The sequence below is a fragment of the Polypterus senegalus genome, chromosome 15, assembly GCF_016835505.1.
Source record: "Polypterus senegalus isolate Bchr_013 chromosome 15, ASM1683550v1, whole genome shotgun sequence".
Taxonomy (NCBI): Eukaryota; Metazoa; Chordata; class Cladistia; order Polypteriformes; family Polypteridae; genus Polypterus; species Polypterus senegalus.
In genome coordinates this window covers 36,581,414-36,596,287 of record NC_053168.1, presented here as the reverse complement: position 1 = coordinate 36,596,287, position 14,874 = coordinate 36,581,414, and the positions used below count along the sequence as shown (strand labels likewise).

At 42.5% G+C, this 14,874-nt stretch overlaps 1 protein-coding gene across 1 annotated transcript in view; it reads left to right on the top strand.

The window, feature by feature from the left end:
- The window catches only part of poc1bl (POC1 centriolar protein homolog B (Chlamydomonas), like), a 111,432-nt gene that overhangs the window by 74,927 nt on the left and 21,631 nt on the right, over positions 1-14,874 (top strand). The window contains exon 6 of the mRNA XM_039736665.1: positions 13,749-13,866. Within this exon, the coding sequence (XP_039592599.1) occupies positions 13,749-13,866 (118 nt within the window). The remainder of the gene's footprint in view (positions 1-13,748; positions 13,867-14,874) is intronic.

The window sequence follows — 14,874 nt, the reverse complement described above, 5'->3', positions numbered from 1 at the left end:
ATAGCGAGGGATCACTATATATATATATATATATATATATATATATATATATATATATATATATATATATATACTAATAAAAGGCAAAGCACTCACTCACTCACTCACTCACTCATCACTAATTCTCCAACTTCCGTGTAGGTAGAAGGCTGAAATTTGGCAGGCTCATTCCTTACAGCTTACTTACAAAAGTTGGGCAGGTTTCATTTCGAAATTCTACGCCTAATGGTCATAACTGGAAGGTATTTTCTCCATTAACTGTAATGGAGTTGAGCTGGAAGGGCGGAGTTTGTGTGACATCATCACGCCTCCCACATAATCCGTGAACTGATTGTCAGCGCGTGCATAGAAAACCAGGAAGACCTCCAAAAGCGCTTAAGAAAACATGCATTATATAATTGAGAAGGCAGCGAAAAACAATAAGAAGCGAGCGAGTGACATATACTACCATATTCATGAGTGTTGCTGCCTCGGAAAGAAAGCAAGGTGTAAACCTAAACTTTAAATTAAGTTCATAGACAGGCTACCGCTGGCGTTTCACATGCCCACAGGTAATGCGGGATACAAGTTTAATGAGAGGGCGGGATATAAGCGAGAGTTTTGATCACTTTGTAACTAAGTTAAAATTGTAGGTGAAGGGGTGTGCTTATGCAAATTCCGAGACTGTGTTTGTGGGGGATTGACAGTTAAGGCGGGTGGGGGAGTCACGTCATCATCTCCCCTCCCATTCATCTAATTTCGGTCTGAGCTGAGCTCCGCGCTAATGCCGTCTTCCGAAGCAACTTCGTCAGACTGCCACCAAATACTCACAGAAAAATCCACAAGTTAATACACACGCTGTCTCTATAGAGCTTCTCCACATTGAATCCTCCAGGCACTACTTACAAAAGGTCACATTGACAATCGTGTTACGTTATTTTTAAAATCTTTCCTTTTCTTAGTACAAGCACAGCTGAGAAGCTTCGATGCATGTGCTCCATAACGCGTTAAAAAATAATGCATTTAATCACACTTTGCATTACAAGCAAAGGGGAGCTTTTGTCAATGCATGATTTCCTGGTACTGTACACCGATTACATTGATCAGCGCATCCCGATTCATTTTACCCTCGCACCACCTTAGTTTGAGAAGAAGTCTAAAAAATATGAGGTTAACACAGAAAACATCACCAATTCAAGCTTTATGAATAATCGATTCGCCATCAATAATTGTTTTGATAAAGCCATCCTCCTTCCATTTTATAATTTTTCCGCCAATAGCCATGATTAAATGAACGGTAAATAAAGTAAGAGCAAAGCGAGGGTGACTTATTTAGGCAGGCATATATATGACAGCAACACTCATGACAATGTCAATCATGTTACGTTATTATTAAAATGTTTCCTTTTCTTTTTCATTACTTCTTTAACACACTACTTCTCCGCTGCGCAGGCGCGGGATTTTGCTATATATATAATATATGAATGACCTCCAAAAGAGCTGAGACTTTTGATATCATGAACGTGTCTGCAAAACTGGGGTCTCCTGCCCAGCAAAGTCGAGCAGCCAGCGCCAAGCGCATAGCTGTGCCGGCCTTTTAGACGCTGACTGCGCTTCTGCCTTAAGTCAAAGTGAGCACTTTTAATTTTTCATCCTCCCCTGCGCTTATAGCCCAGACAAGTGCAAACACGGGACCCCTTTTCTACACCACGGAAAAATAATATTAAGGCGATTCACACTTTCTTTTGCACATATATAATGATTATGAGGTCCTCACCTCGGATTATGAAAACACGCACAGTGGAGGACTGACAGTGCCATCACAGCTGATTAATGGCAGGGATGTCTCACCAGTGTACACAAGACCCACCGCGACTGTCCACAAAAGGCGATCATAACGTCAGCGAACACATCTCTCTATACTATATAAAAGAAAAAGGCAACTTTCCTTTCTTTACACCTTTTTTCCTTTTATCCCATACCAAAGCCTTTCTCTCTTAACACTGCAGAGGACACAAAACTAATTTTCTTTAAATGCCGGTAAGGCACATTACCACAGGCACAAATTTGAACGTTCACATAGAAAATGTTATTTCTATACCACAGTCGTCGTGTAGCGCCTTTCAAAAGGGATCTACTACCGAGAGATGATCCATATACATTTTAGCTGCTGTTAGTTACTTACCTGTTGTGTTACACAGTCTTTAAAATGTAGTTTACCTGAAACCACTCCAGTAGTGCTCAATGTACCTGTACTTCTTAAACGTTAATGTTTTACTGTTTAATAACTTATAGACTATATTTTATTATTTTTCCCTTGCACTCAGTGACCAAAGCTATACACACACATATAGACACATACAAACATACACACAAGTATATGTATGTGTATATATATGTATGTATGTGTATATATATATATATATATATATATATATAAACACACACACACCCCTATCTACATTATATATATATATATATATGTGTATATGTGGATATGTATATATGAAGATATGTATGTGTATATATATGTATGTATGTGTGTGTGTGTGTGTGTGTGTGTGTGTGTGTATATATATATGACAGCAGTAATCCAAGCTGTGAGAAAACACTAAAAAGGAAGCGTGCCAGACATTGTGGTACATTTTCTGATGCAGCTAGACGAAAAAAACTTTGTGACGCTGCCGCCAAATACACAAAACAATTACTTTGACAATCATGTTACATTATTTTAAAATGTTTCCTTTTCTTTTCATAACTTCTTTAACACATGACATCGCTGCGAAAGCGCTGGTATTTCGCTATATATATCACAGCGACATTCATAACAGTGACAAAACAATTACATTGACAATCATGTTCGTTATTTTCAAAATGTTTCCTTTTCTTTCTTTCTTTTAACACACTACTTCTCCGCTGCCAAACGCACGGGTATATATATATATATATATATATCGATTGATCGATCGATCGATCGATCGATCGATCGATAGATAGATAGAGATATATATATACTAGCAAAATACCTGCGCTCGCAGCGGAGAAGTAGTGTGTTAAAGAAGCAATGAAAAAGAAAAGGAAACATTTTGAAAATAACGTAACATGATTGTCAATGTTATTGTTTTGTCACTGTTGTGAGTGATGAGTGTTGTTGTCATATATATATATATATATATATATATATATATATATAAATATATATATATATATTGTAATAAGTGGAGACCAGAGACGGAAAGGTTTGGGGCAGCCACCCGCTTATTACGGTTTCCGCTGCAAAAGTCTTTGAGGCATTGTTAACAGTTGTTTACACAACAGAGTCCAAAACAGAACTGCCTGCCTAAGCAAAGGCAGTGAGCTTTATAGCACAGAGGGCGGAAATGATGTCGCCCTCTGGGCCGGAACTGGAAGTGACATCATCCTTGGGGCCGGAACCGAAGTGACCTCATTCTTGGGGCCGGAACCGAAGTGATGTGTCCTTCCTGGAAATGGCGGCTCCTGGTGGGATTTCCGGGTAAGACCTGCAGAGAACTCAGAAAGAGCGTCAGTGCACCCCCCCTGGGCAGATGTATAAACAGTATTTCCTAAGCCCTTCAGCTGCTTCCCATGCACACGCAGTGTGACAAGACTCCCCTCAGCCCAGACCCGCCGGGTCGGGCGACCTGCACCGAGAGGTCGTGGGCCCGGAGAGGGCATCGGCGTTGGCATGAAGAGACCCCTGTCGATGAACGAAGTATACTTGTACTGCTGCAGGTCAAGAAACCACCTCGTGACCCGTGGATTCACTCCCTGTGAAGGGCCATCCACTTCAGAGGTGCATGATCCGTCACCAGAGTGAACACGCGACCCAAGAGGTAGTACCGCAGCTGAGTTACCGCCCATTTGATCGCCAGAGCCTCTTTCTCCACCGCGCGTACCTGGTCTCCCTGTCCAACAGTTTCCGCTCAGGTACATAACGGGTGTTCAACACCGCCGACGCTTTGGCTCAACACGGCACCCAAGCCTGTGTCCGGCGTCCGCCTGGAGGATAAAAGGGAGAGAAGTTAGGGGAGATCAAGATAGGTGCTGAAGTCAGAGCCCTTTTTAAGTCACTGAATGCAGCCCCCGCTTTATCAGACCATACCACCGTATTAGGAGCTCTTTTCTTTGTCAAGTCGGTCAAGGCGCCGCTCTCGGAGAAGCGAGGCACAAACCGGCGGTAGTACCCGCCAAACCGAGAAGGATTGGACTTGCCGCTTGGTTTTGGACGGGCCAGGCCATTATGGCTTGCAACTTGGAACACTGTGGCCTCACAGTACCCGCCCACTAGGTAGCCCAAATATTTGGCTTCCTCAATCCAAAGAAACATTTCTTGGGGTTGATTCGGAGCCCAGCCTCTCCCAGTGTCCGTAATACTGCTGTGACCTGCTGTATGTGTTCCTTCCAGGTGCTGGAATAGATGACGCGCCATCCAGATAGGCAGCACAGAACGAGTTATGGGGCCGGAGCACTTTGTCCACCAGACGCTGAAAAGTCGCGCAGCCCGTGTAACCCGAATGGAAGGACACGATACTGCCAGTGTCCGCTAGGAGTGCTAAACGCGTTTTTCCTTCGGACTCCGTTAAAGGAACCTGCCAGTACCCCTTTGTCATGTCAAGTGTAGTCAAGAATTTGGCTGGTCCCAGTCTCGAGGAGGTCATCCACGCGAGGCATGGGATAAGCATCAAATCTGGAAACTTGGTTAAGCCGACGGAAGTCATTGCAAAACCTCCAACTGCCGTCAGGCTTAGCAATCAAGACGATGGGACTGGACCAGGGACTACTACTTTCCTCGATTACTCCTAGTGCCAGCATTCGCTTGATTTCCAGTTCCACTTCTACTTTCTTTGCCTCCGGGAGTCTGTAGGGTCGCCCACGGACGATCACCCCGGTCAGTCAATATGTCGCGCAATCAGAGAGGTCCGACCGGGTTTTCACTTACCACCTCTGGGACAGAGCGGATAGCTGCTTGAGCTCTTGTTTCTGCCTGGGGATAGCTGCTCGCGAAATTAAGGGAACTTACTTCAGCAAGAGAGAGCAGGGCTGTCCGGAGGAGGGATCGGGATCCTCTCCTTCCACGGTTTCAGCAGGTTTACATGATATATTCGCTCAGCTGGTCGGCGATTGGGCTGTTTCACCAAATAGTCAACCAATCCCTTCCTTTCCTTAATTTCAGAGGGGCCTAGCCAATGGGCGAGCAGTTTAGAGTGAGAAGTTGGTACCAATACCATGACGCGATCCCCGTTGGAACTCCCGGAGAGTCGTACACGGTCATAAAGGCGGCCTGTGCTGATTGCCTCCTCTATATGACTTTTAGAATCGGTCTTATTGCATCAAATCTATCGCGCAATTGGGCATATATTCCAAAATATTAGTGGAGGGCTGTGCCTCCCTTCCCAGCCCTCTTTAAAATATCCAATAAACCCGGGGTTGTCTTCCGTACAGTAATTCAAATGGAGAGAACCCGTAGAGGCTTGAGGAACTTCCGATATGCAAAGAGGACAAGGGGAGGAGTTGGTCCCAATCCTCCCATCCTTGCTGACTACCTTACGTAGCATTTGCTTGAGAGTTTGATTAAATCTCTCCACTAGGCCATCGGTTTGAGGATGATACACCGAGGTCTTTAAATGCTTTATTTTCAGTAACTTGGCAGTCTCCTTGAACGTTTCCGAGGTAAAAGCGTTCCTTGGTCCGTCAGGACTTCTCTAGGAATGCCTACTCGAAAAGACTCCTACTAGTTCCGTGCAATATTTTTGTGGTAGCCGGCGCAACGGAACGGCTTCAGGGAATCGGGTAGCATAATCCACGAGGACAGTATATATTTATATCCTCGGCTGAGGGTTCTAGGGTCCTACTATGTCAACCCCAATCCTATCAAAGGAACGCCAATAAGGGGAAGGGGAACCAGAGGAGCACGGTCCTCCTAGGAATTTGCCGCAGTTGACATTCCGGACAGGAAATGCAAAAGCGCTAACCTCCTCATTAATCCCCGGCCAGAAAAAACGGAGCTTAATTCGCTCTAATGTTTTATCGGAGCCGAGATGGCCTCCAAGAAGGTGGGAGTGTGCTAACTCGCAAACCTGCCGCCGGTAGGTCCGCTGGATTAGCAACAACTTCCGGACCTTCCCTCATGTTCAGCGACCCGATACAACAAATCATTATCATGACAAAGTGAGGTCCCTGTGGCATGGGCAAATGCGTCGTTGGCGTTAACGAGAACCACTGCATTCTTTATGTGTTTCAGAGAGTCGCATTCCACTGTTCTCTCTTGAAAGAAGCCGGTGTTGCTCTAAACTGAAAGTGCAACTCAGAGAGGGTCCGGTCTGACCTCAAGGGGCGGAGATTCCTCCTCGCTGCCGGGCGCTAGTGGATGACGTAGTAGCCCGCGACGGTCCGGGAGTGTCTTCGCACTCTCTTGGCCTACCGCCCCACTCCCTGTCGGCTGATTACACGGTGTGGAAGCAACTTGAGATGAATCGTTGTCATCTATAACGAGGCCATAAGTTTTTCGGGAATGCTTTCTAAACTACGCGTTACTATCAGACCAGTCTCGCCCGAGGATTACGGGAAACGGAGGATCCGGATGCACCGCCACGGTAAGCTGTCGAAGGGTTCCTCCGAGACATACGTAACACCGGGCGGTATTGTATGTGCGGATATCTCCGTGTATACATTTTAGACTGGTCTTCTTTTTAATCCACTGTTGCGGTAGAATAAAACGGCGAGCAACGACAGACACGCTACTGCCGGAATCAACAGCGCTGTTATCTTATGTCCATTAATAAGAAGCTCCCCGTATGTTTATCCGCCAGGGATTGCTAAGGGCACACAAACAACCCCGCCATTGTCCCCTACGGTCCGCCTTGTTCCCGACAGGTCGCAAGCCAGACGGCCCGGCGACTTCGAACAAGCTCTGGAATGCGTGGAAGGGACTGCTTTAGTGGGACATAGCTCCCGGTAGTCCACAGAGCGGCTGTTCTGCCCTCCCAGGTTTCACAGCCGGCCTCTGGGTTTGCAAGAGCTGCAGCAGCTCGTCCATAGAATGGAATTCGCCCCAGGCCGGCTGGGCAAATTCCTGGGGTAGTCTTTTTAGCAGCAGAAAACAGGCCACTTGCTGCACTATTTGTAAGGGGTTAACTCAATGGCGTAGCCACTCACCCACCTGTTGCCAGAGAGCCATAGCCTGCTCTGACAGCCCTTTGCTTGGGTTAAACTCCCAGTTTATGATTTCCTTCACCTGCCGGCCTGGGGACAACCCATCGCTAACTGGGACCTTGGTCCCGATGGGCAGCTCGGCTTTCCTGCCAAGGAGAGCATACTGAGCCACTCGTGTGTGTTCCCCAGAAGCCAGCCCACGCCTGTGGGTCCCCTCTACTTCTCCACGAGATGGGTGGTCCCCACCGGTTATGCTCATGGAGCAGAGCCTGCACCGCCCTTCCTGACCCTCTGGCGCACTCCCGCCCAAACTCGCCCCGTACTCACCCACCTGGTTCCTGATAGTTCGTGTCCCGGTTCATCGGGACACCATCCTGCCGACTACGCCACTGTAATAAGTGGAGACCAGAGACGGAAAGGTTTGGGGCAGCCACCCGCTTATTACGGTTTCCCGGCTGCAAAAGTCTTTGAGGCATTGTTAACAGTTGTTTACACAACAGAGTCCAAAACAGAACTGCCTGCCTAAGCAAAGGCAGTGAGCTTTATAGCACAGAGGGCGGAAATGATGTCGTCCTCTGGGCCGGAACTGGAAGTGACATCATCCTTGGGGCCGGAACCGAAGTGACCTCATTCTTGGGGCCGGAACCGAAGTGATGTGTCCTTCCTGGAAATGGCGGCTCCTGGTGGGATTTCCCGGGTAAGACCTGCAGAGAACTCAGAAAGAGCATCAGTGCACCCCGCCCCCTGGGCAGATGTATAAACAGTATTTCCTAAGCCCTTCAGCTGCTTCCCATGCACACGTGTGTGACAATATATATTTACACACACACACAAACATATATATATATACATATCTATACATATACACATACATATACATACACATACATTCACACACATATATACACACAAATACATATATATATATATACATACACACACACATATATAAACATATATATACATATACATACATATCTACATATATACACACACAGCTATTTCAGTATCAGTGCAATACGCTGCTTGTTAAAATGGATAACTCCGCTCTTACGTGCAAGTCTGCGTGGATATTATGAACTATCGATTTGTTCAAGTTCTATTTAAATTTTAAATAGAAGGAATTTTTATTTAGTCGACAGAAATATCTTTGGTAGGAATGGTAAAACAGACAGGAATATTATTCCTGAATAAATCAACTCAAACCTTAAACAACTTATAATATTTTGCTCTCCATAAAAATATATCCTGTCTAAATTATACAAGTTAGAAATAAAGTAAACATTAAAAGAACAAACATTCAAATTTCTTTACTCTTATGTAATTTTATATTTTATAAAAAATAAACTTAGATTTTAAATATCCCAAAAGATTTTGCTCTCCATAAAAATATATCCTGTCAAAATTATACAAATTCAAATATGAACATGCTGCATAACAAAACCTAGAAATATAAATAAAATGTGTTCCTTTCAGCAATAACAAATCAAATCATTCAGTTGTCTTTGCTCATATGTCATTTTAGAGCTGGACGCCTGGCATCTTTTTTGGCAACAGGTTCGTTTCTGTTTGGTGTGAGGTTCTGTGTTGTGGAGATTCTCAGGATGGATTGCAGGTGCTCATCAGTGAGGCGACTCCTGTGTGCTGTTTTGTTAGTCTTTATCACTGAGAAGAGCTTCTCACACAGATATGTGCTACCAAACATGCACAAGGTTCGAGCCGCATGTAGACGGACTTTTTGTTCTTCAAAGTCACCAAAGCGCCGTGCAAACTCAGTGCGCCAGTTTATCAGCAAAGTGCGATTTGGGAACACCGTAGTGACGACTTGGTTTAACATTACTTGGTAATAGGGAAAGTGGGGCAAGTGGTTGTGTCTCCCATAAAAGCAGCTCAATTGAAATCACTTTGTGATTGTGCACGGTAAAACGTCCGCTGAAGTGTCAGATTCTTATTTAATTCTTCTGCTTTCTGTATCTTCTGCATTGCATTCAGGTCTTTCAGGTTACCCTGATGTTTTGTTTTATAGTGCCGCCTTAGATTAAATTCTGTAATTACAGCCACATTAGCTCCACAAATGAGACACACGGGTTCAGTAAACATATACTCAGCCTCCCATCGGTTTTAAAGGCTCTATTTTCAGAATCAACTTTTCTCTTCAGCATCGTGTGAGCTAGCTTCGCAATAACTTGCAGCATCTTAAGGTAGACTTGATTAACGCGTAACTGTTCGCAAGGCAGCTGAAGCGCTGCATTATGGGATCTGTAGTTTATTGTGTTACCAGCGCTTCATATACCCGGCTTTAATAACAATAATACAGTATATAAAATGATCTCGGGCGGATATAATTACACGGGGCGGATGTGGCCCATGCCCTTGAGTTTGACACATATGGACTAAATAGAACTTGAAAAGATATATTTTTTCAAATGTGATCGCGCAATTCAGATAGAGTTGACGCCAAGACTACAGCCTGCATGCCTCAATAAGTCATCCTCCCTTGCCCTTACTTTTTACCGTTCATCTAATGAATACACTGAGTATGGCTTTACCAAAACAATCATTGATGGCGAATAAAGTATCCATTATTCGAGTATGTAGATCGGGTTATATATATATATATATATATATATACCCGCCAGATCGCAGCGAGAAGTAGTGTGTTAAAAAGCTAGAAAAGAAAAGGGAACATTTTAAAAATAACGTAACATGACTGTCAATATACAGTATTTGTTTTGTGAGTGTTACTGAGTGTTGCTGTCATCAAGGATTTGATTATCATTATTTCTTTCAATCAGGTTCGTATTTGTAGGATGTGTTGTGTTCAAGTTACATTCCGTGTTTGTCAATCGCTGTAAAGATGACAGGTTTCATTCATCGATTCGCTTTCTTACTGCATCAATAAACAGCTCGCCTTCTTCTTTATCTGAGACCTGACACACTGCATGCACGGGTTTTTTACACTGTCTTCCTTTAGCGGGACATTGACTTTTTCCAACGTGTGCTTTGTTTCCGCAGTAGTTGGATTTATGAATATGCTTGTATGTATGAGACGCTTCATATTTTTTGCTGCCTTTTCAATTGTGTAATTCGGTTTTGTTCAGCTCTTTGGAACTGTTGCCTTTTATCTGTGCACTGCGTCAGTTCACGTGAGCCACTCGGTGTTCATGCATCGAAGGTTCCCAGCTGTGCTGGTGCCATCTCGTGCTATGTCCATGGCTGTATTTAATGTTACCTTAGTCCTGGCACTTAAAACTTTCTCTCGCAGTTTCGCTGAGTTTGTGTGACCATCTCATCTTCCTCTCCATAAGCACAGTCCTTCACCCGTGAATATTTACCCGTGGCAGTTTGCTATTGGATTGCCGCTGACGGACGGCCTTATATGGGCAGGCACTAAATTACAAACGCCAGCGGCAGCCTGTCTATGAACTTAATTTAAAGTGTAGGTTTACATCGTGCTTTGTTTCAAGTAGCAGAACTCATGAATATGGTTGTATATGTCACTCGCCGCTTCTTATTGTTTCGCTGCCTGCTCAATTATATAATGCATGTTTTCTTCAGCGCTTTTTGAGGTCTTCCTGGTTTTCTATGTACTGCGTGATTACGCGGGAGACGTGATGATGTCACACAAAACTCCCCCACGGCGTTGAAGCTCATCTCCATTACAGTAAATGGAGAAAAACTGCTTCCAGTTATGACCATTACGCGTAGAATTTCGATATAAAACCTGCCCAACTTTTGTAAGGAAGCTGTAAGGAATGAACCTGCCAAATTTCAGCCTTCCACCCACACGGGAAGTTGGAGAATTAGTGATGAGTCAGTGAGTGAGTGAGTGAGTCAGTGAGTGAGTGAATGAGTGAGTGAGTGAGTGAGTGAGTGAGTGAGGGCTTTGCCTTTTATTAGTATAGATAGATATGAGAACAACATATATATATAGATAGATAGATATATAGATAGATAGATAGATATGAGAACAACACTCATATCAATGATAAAACAATTACATTAACAATCAAGTTACGTTGTTATTCAAATTTTTCCTTTTCTTTTTCGTACCTTCTTTAACACACTACTTCTCCGCTGCGAAGCGCGGGTATTCTGCTAGTATATATATATATATATATAATATATACACACACACACACGCAGTTATTCCCCAAGTTATGGACATATGGACGGCGACTTGATAGGGCGGTTTGCTGTCCGCCCACCACGCTGCCACCGCAGCTACTGCTCCTGACTGGACGCAGGCTGGAAGGAGCGGAGGGGGGTGTTTCACTGCCCGCCCACCACACATGGCTGCCCCGTTCGTTCTTGGTGGGCGGAATGTGATGCTGCAAGCGGTGACCCGGTTGTGGCTGAACGGATGCCATTGAGGGTGAACGGGGTGGCGGGGGGTAGCATTGAAGTGTGCCTCCAGTGGCTGCCTGTTGAATGGGGGTGGTGGTGGGCGATTCACTACCCGCTTTTGGCCACACCATGTTCGTTCTCGGTAGGTGGACGCTGCAGGCCGAATACTGTAGTGGAGGTGACTGTGTGGTGAGTGGGTGGTGAACCGCCATTTGCCGTCCCCATTCATTGTCAATAGCAAGACTGCTTGTACTGTTACGCACATAGCAGGAAGCTGTCTCCTGTTAGTACATCAGACGTGTTGACAACAGGTGCCTTCCTGCTGTGATAGCGTGTACAGTGCTGTGCAGAAGAGCTCATCTTAACTTTTTGTCTTCACCATTCAAGAATGTCTCTGAAACACAAAAGTGATGCAAGTGCTAGTGATACAGTAAAGAAGAGAAAAACCATCACCGTTGAAAGTAAAGTAGAAATAATAAAAAGGTCAGAGAGAGGTGAAACTCCATCATTCATTGGCAGTGCACTTGGTTGCAGTCGGTCAACAATAACATTTTTTAAAATAATGTACCTGTTCCGACTTACATACAAATTCAACTTAAGTACAAACCTACAGTCCCTATCTCGTACGTAACCTGGGGACTGCCTTTCTTCTGACAGCGTTGTGGTGTTCCTGTATACGTGTTGCGATTCTTTTTGAAGTTTGTCCAATGTATACCGCTGAGCACGAGCTGCATGGAATGCTTTTAGAACAATCTGCACACGGTCTTCTTCAATGCTAAAAACAAGAAATCGACAGCACAAACACGAAACGCAGTGGACAGCATTCCATGCAGCTCGTACTCAGCGGTATACGTTGGACTAATTCAAAAAGAATCGCAACACGTATACAGGAACACCGCAACGCCATCAGAAGAAAGGACTCACTATCATTGATCTATACGCATACTAAATCAACAGGACATGCATTTAACTGGGACAATGTACAAGTAAAATTCAAGGCCAGTACGAAAAGTGCCAGAGAGCTGGCCGAATCCTGGTTATCAAATGAGAATGCCATCAACAGACACTTGGACATAAACCCAGCATATGCAAACTTAAGAAGAAAATGTTCATAATAAACAAGACTTTACACCCAATACCTACCCCGACTTAGCCACCCCCCCCACGTAATTTTTTGCTATATATTGCCTTTGATTCTTGTAAGTCTAAGCATTATCCTCTGATAAACATTCCTGGCAGGGGTTGAAATCGCAGGAATAAAAAACTACTTTTGATACGTTATTCATTTTCTCCCTTTGTGGATCTCCAGCTGCAAATTATATATATATAATATATATATATATTTTATTTATTTATTTTCTTACACAATTAATTGATATTGGCAATTAAACACTGTTTAATTGTAAATATACATGCACTTATAGGTTTTAATAATTTTAAATAGATTACCATTTTAATTATGTACTACTTGTTTCTTACAAAACTTTTATGTTGACTGAAAAACAACAACAGGTAATAAACACAGTACATAATTTTACAAAAAGTTGTTTACTAAGCAGTAGTTTGAAATTCATCATTATGTTTTCATTTTCCAATTACAAATGACGGCTGCTGCACTTAAAAAAAACAGCTCACTGTCCAAACTGAAATGATTTTAATTTAAAGGACAAAATCAAAAGGCAAGAAAAGCTACTTTAATGAATTTAGACCATCTACAATTCCCTTTTTGTCAGTTTTTTACTCCACTTTTTTTAACCTAAAGGCTAATATTCAATTTTCTCTGATAAATCAAGCTTGTTTACACGGCAGGAAGCTTGCTGCAGCAGAAAAAAAGAGAGTGATGCACGCTCAAGCACTCCTCACACTGTGCACTGGCTCAACTACCATATTACCTTGCATAAAGGAACTCTACAACTAAATTACCATAATGTTTGGAAAAGCACGGGCTGAAAATATTGTTTTTTGTTTTCGACAATTTACTGATCACAGATTGAGTCTTTTTAGTAAAAATCGTCATTTTTAGATCGGTGGCTGATCGATAGGGAGTTTCTTTGATCCCTGTGTAAGTGTTTGTAGGTGTGTATTTAAATGTAAGGTGTGCAGTCGACTAGAGCTTCATCGAGTGGAGAGGTATTTTTTTTCTCCCCCATTTTCATTATACTGTAGACATGTGTTGTTCTGCCTAGTTTTATGTTTGCCATGCTTATTATTGATAAAATGTTTTAGTTTTTAATATTGCTTTTCCTCAGGTCACCAACCATGGCAGGAGGTCTTTTTGCTGTAAGCAAAGAATACTTTGAGTATCTTGGCACTTATGATATGGGAATGGAAGTATGGGGAGGTGAAAATCTTGAACTTTCATTTAGGGTAAGAGTTGAGTATTTTGTATAGGCTGAAATTAGATTTATCTCTTTAAAAATATTTTTTTCTTTGTTGAGCTTAATATAATTGATTGTGACTTTAGAACACTTCAGACACACTGTGTTCAAAATGAAACCCTTTTTTTAATTTTATGGTTTATGAAATCCCCTCCTATTCATAGCAGAGGTGTTAAATTTTCTTTACTTTGCAATTTGAATTACACTTTGTACCCTGGCAGTGTCTACACCAGGATTCAAAAGTCTTCAGTCTGCTGAAGCTGAGTGGCAATACTAAACTGTTAAAAGAAGAAAATCATATAACATTATCTTTATATTTCTTAATTACTAATCCAGCAGCATACATTTGTGTTTGTTATTTGTGTTAATTGCTGATCATATTTTTGGGAGTATGACCTTAATGTTTTTAAATCAATAATAAAGGTAATACTTTTTCACAACTGATGCAGCCCCTTGTGTAACCAGGCTTCATAATGGGGTAAAATTTAACTAGACTGCACATATGTAGATTCTGTAGATACTATACACATATTTCTCAAACCAACTTAAAAACTGAAGTATGTCTCCTTAGTTATTGACTGTTCTTTGTATAGCACTAATAGTACAGTATATATGACAATGATATTGTGAAATTTGAAATAAATAACTTTTTTTTTAACTTTCCTTTCTACCTTTTAATTATGTGATATTTCCTCATGTTACACGACTCGGTTTAAACGTATTTCTTAGATACAGAAAAGAAAAAAATGTTCTGTGTTTTCTAGAGAATAATAGTACTAGGGTGTTGTACCGTGTTAGCCATTATGAGATGAGAGAGAAAATGACACCTTTTATTGGCTAACTAAAAAGATTACAATATGCTGTATTGTAATATTTTTAGTTAGCCAATAAAAGGTGTCATTTTGCTTGGCTCTTCTCTAGAGAATAATAAAAGTTATAGATTTGAATACCAGTAAGTGAAGTAAGAAAAATATTTAAAGAAAAGTTTTAATTGGTC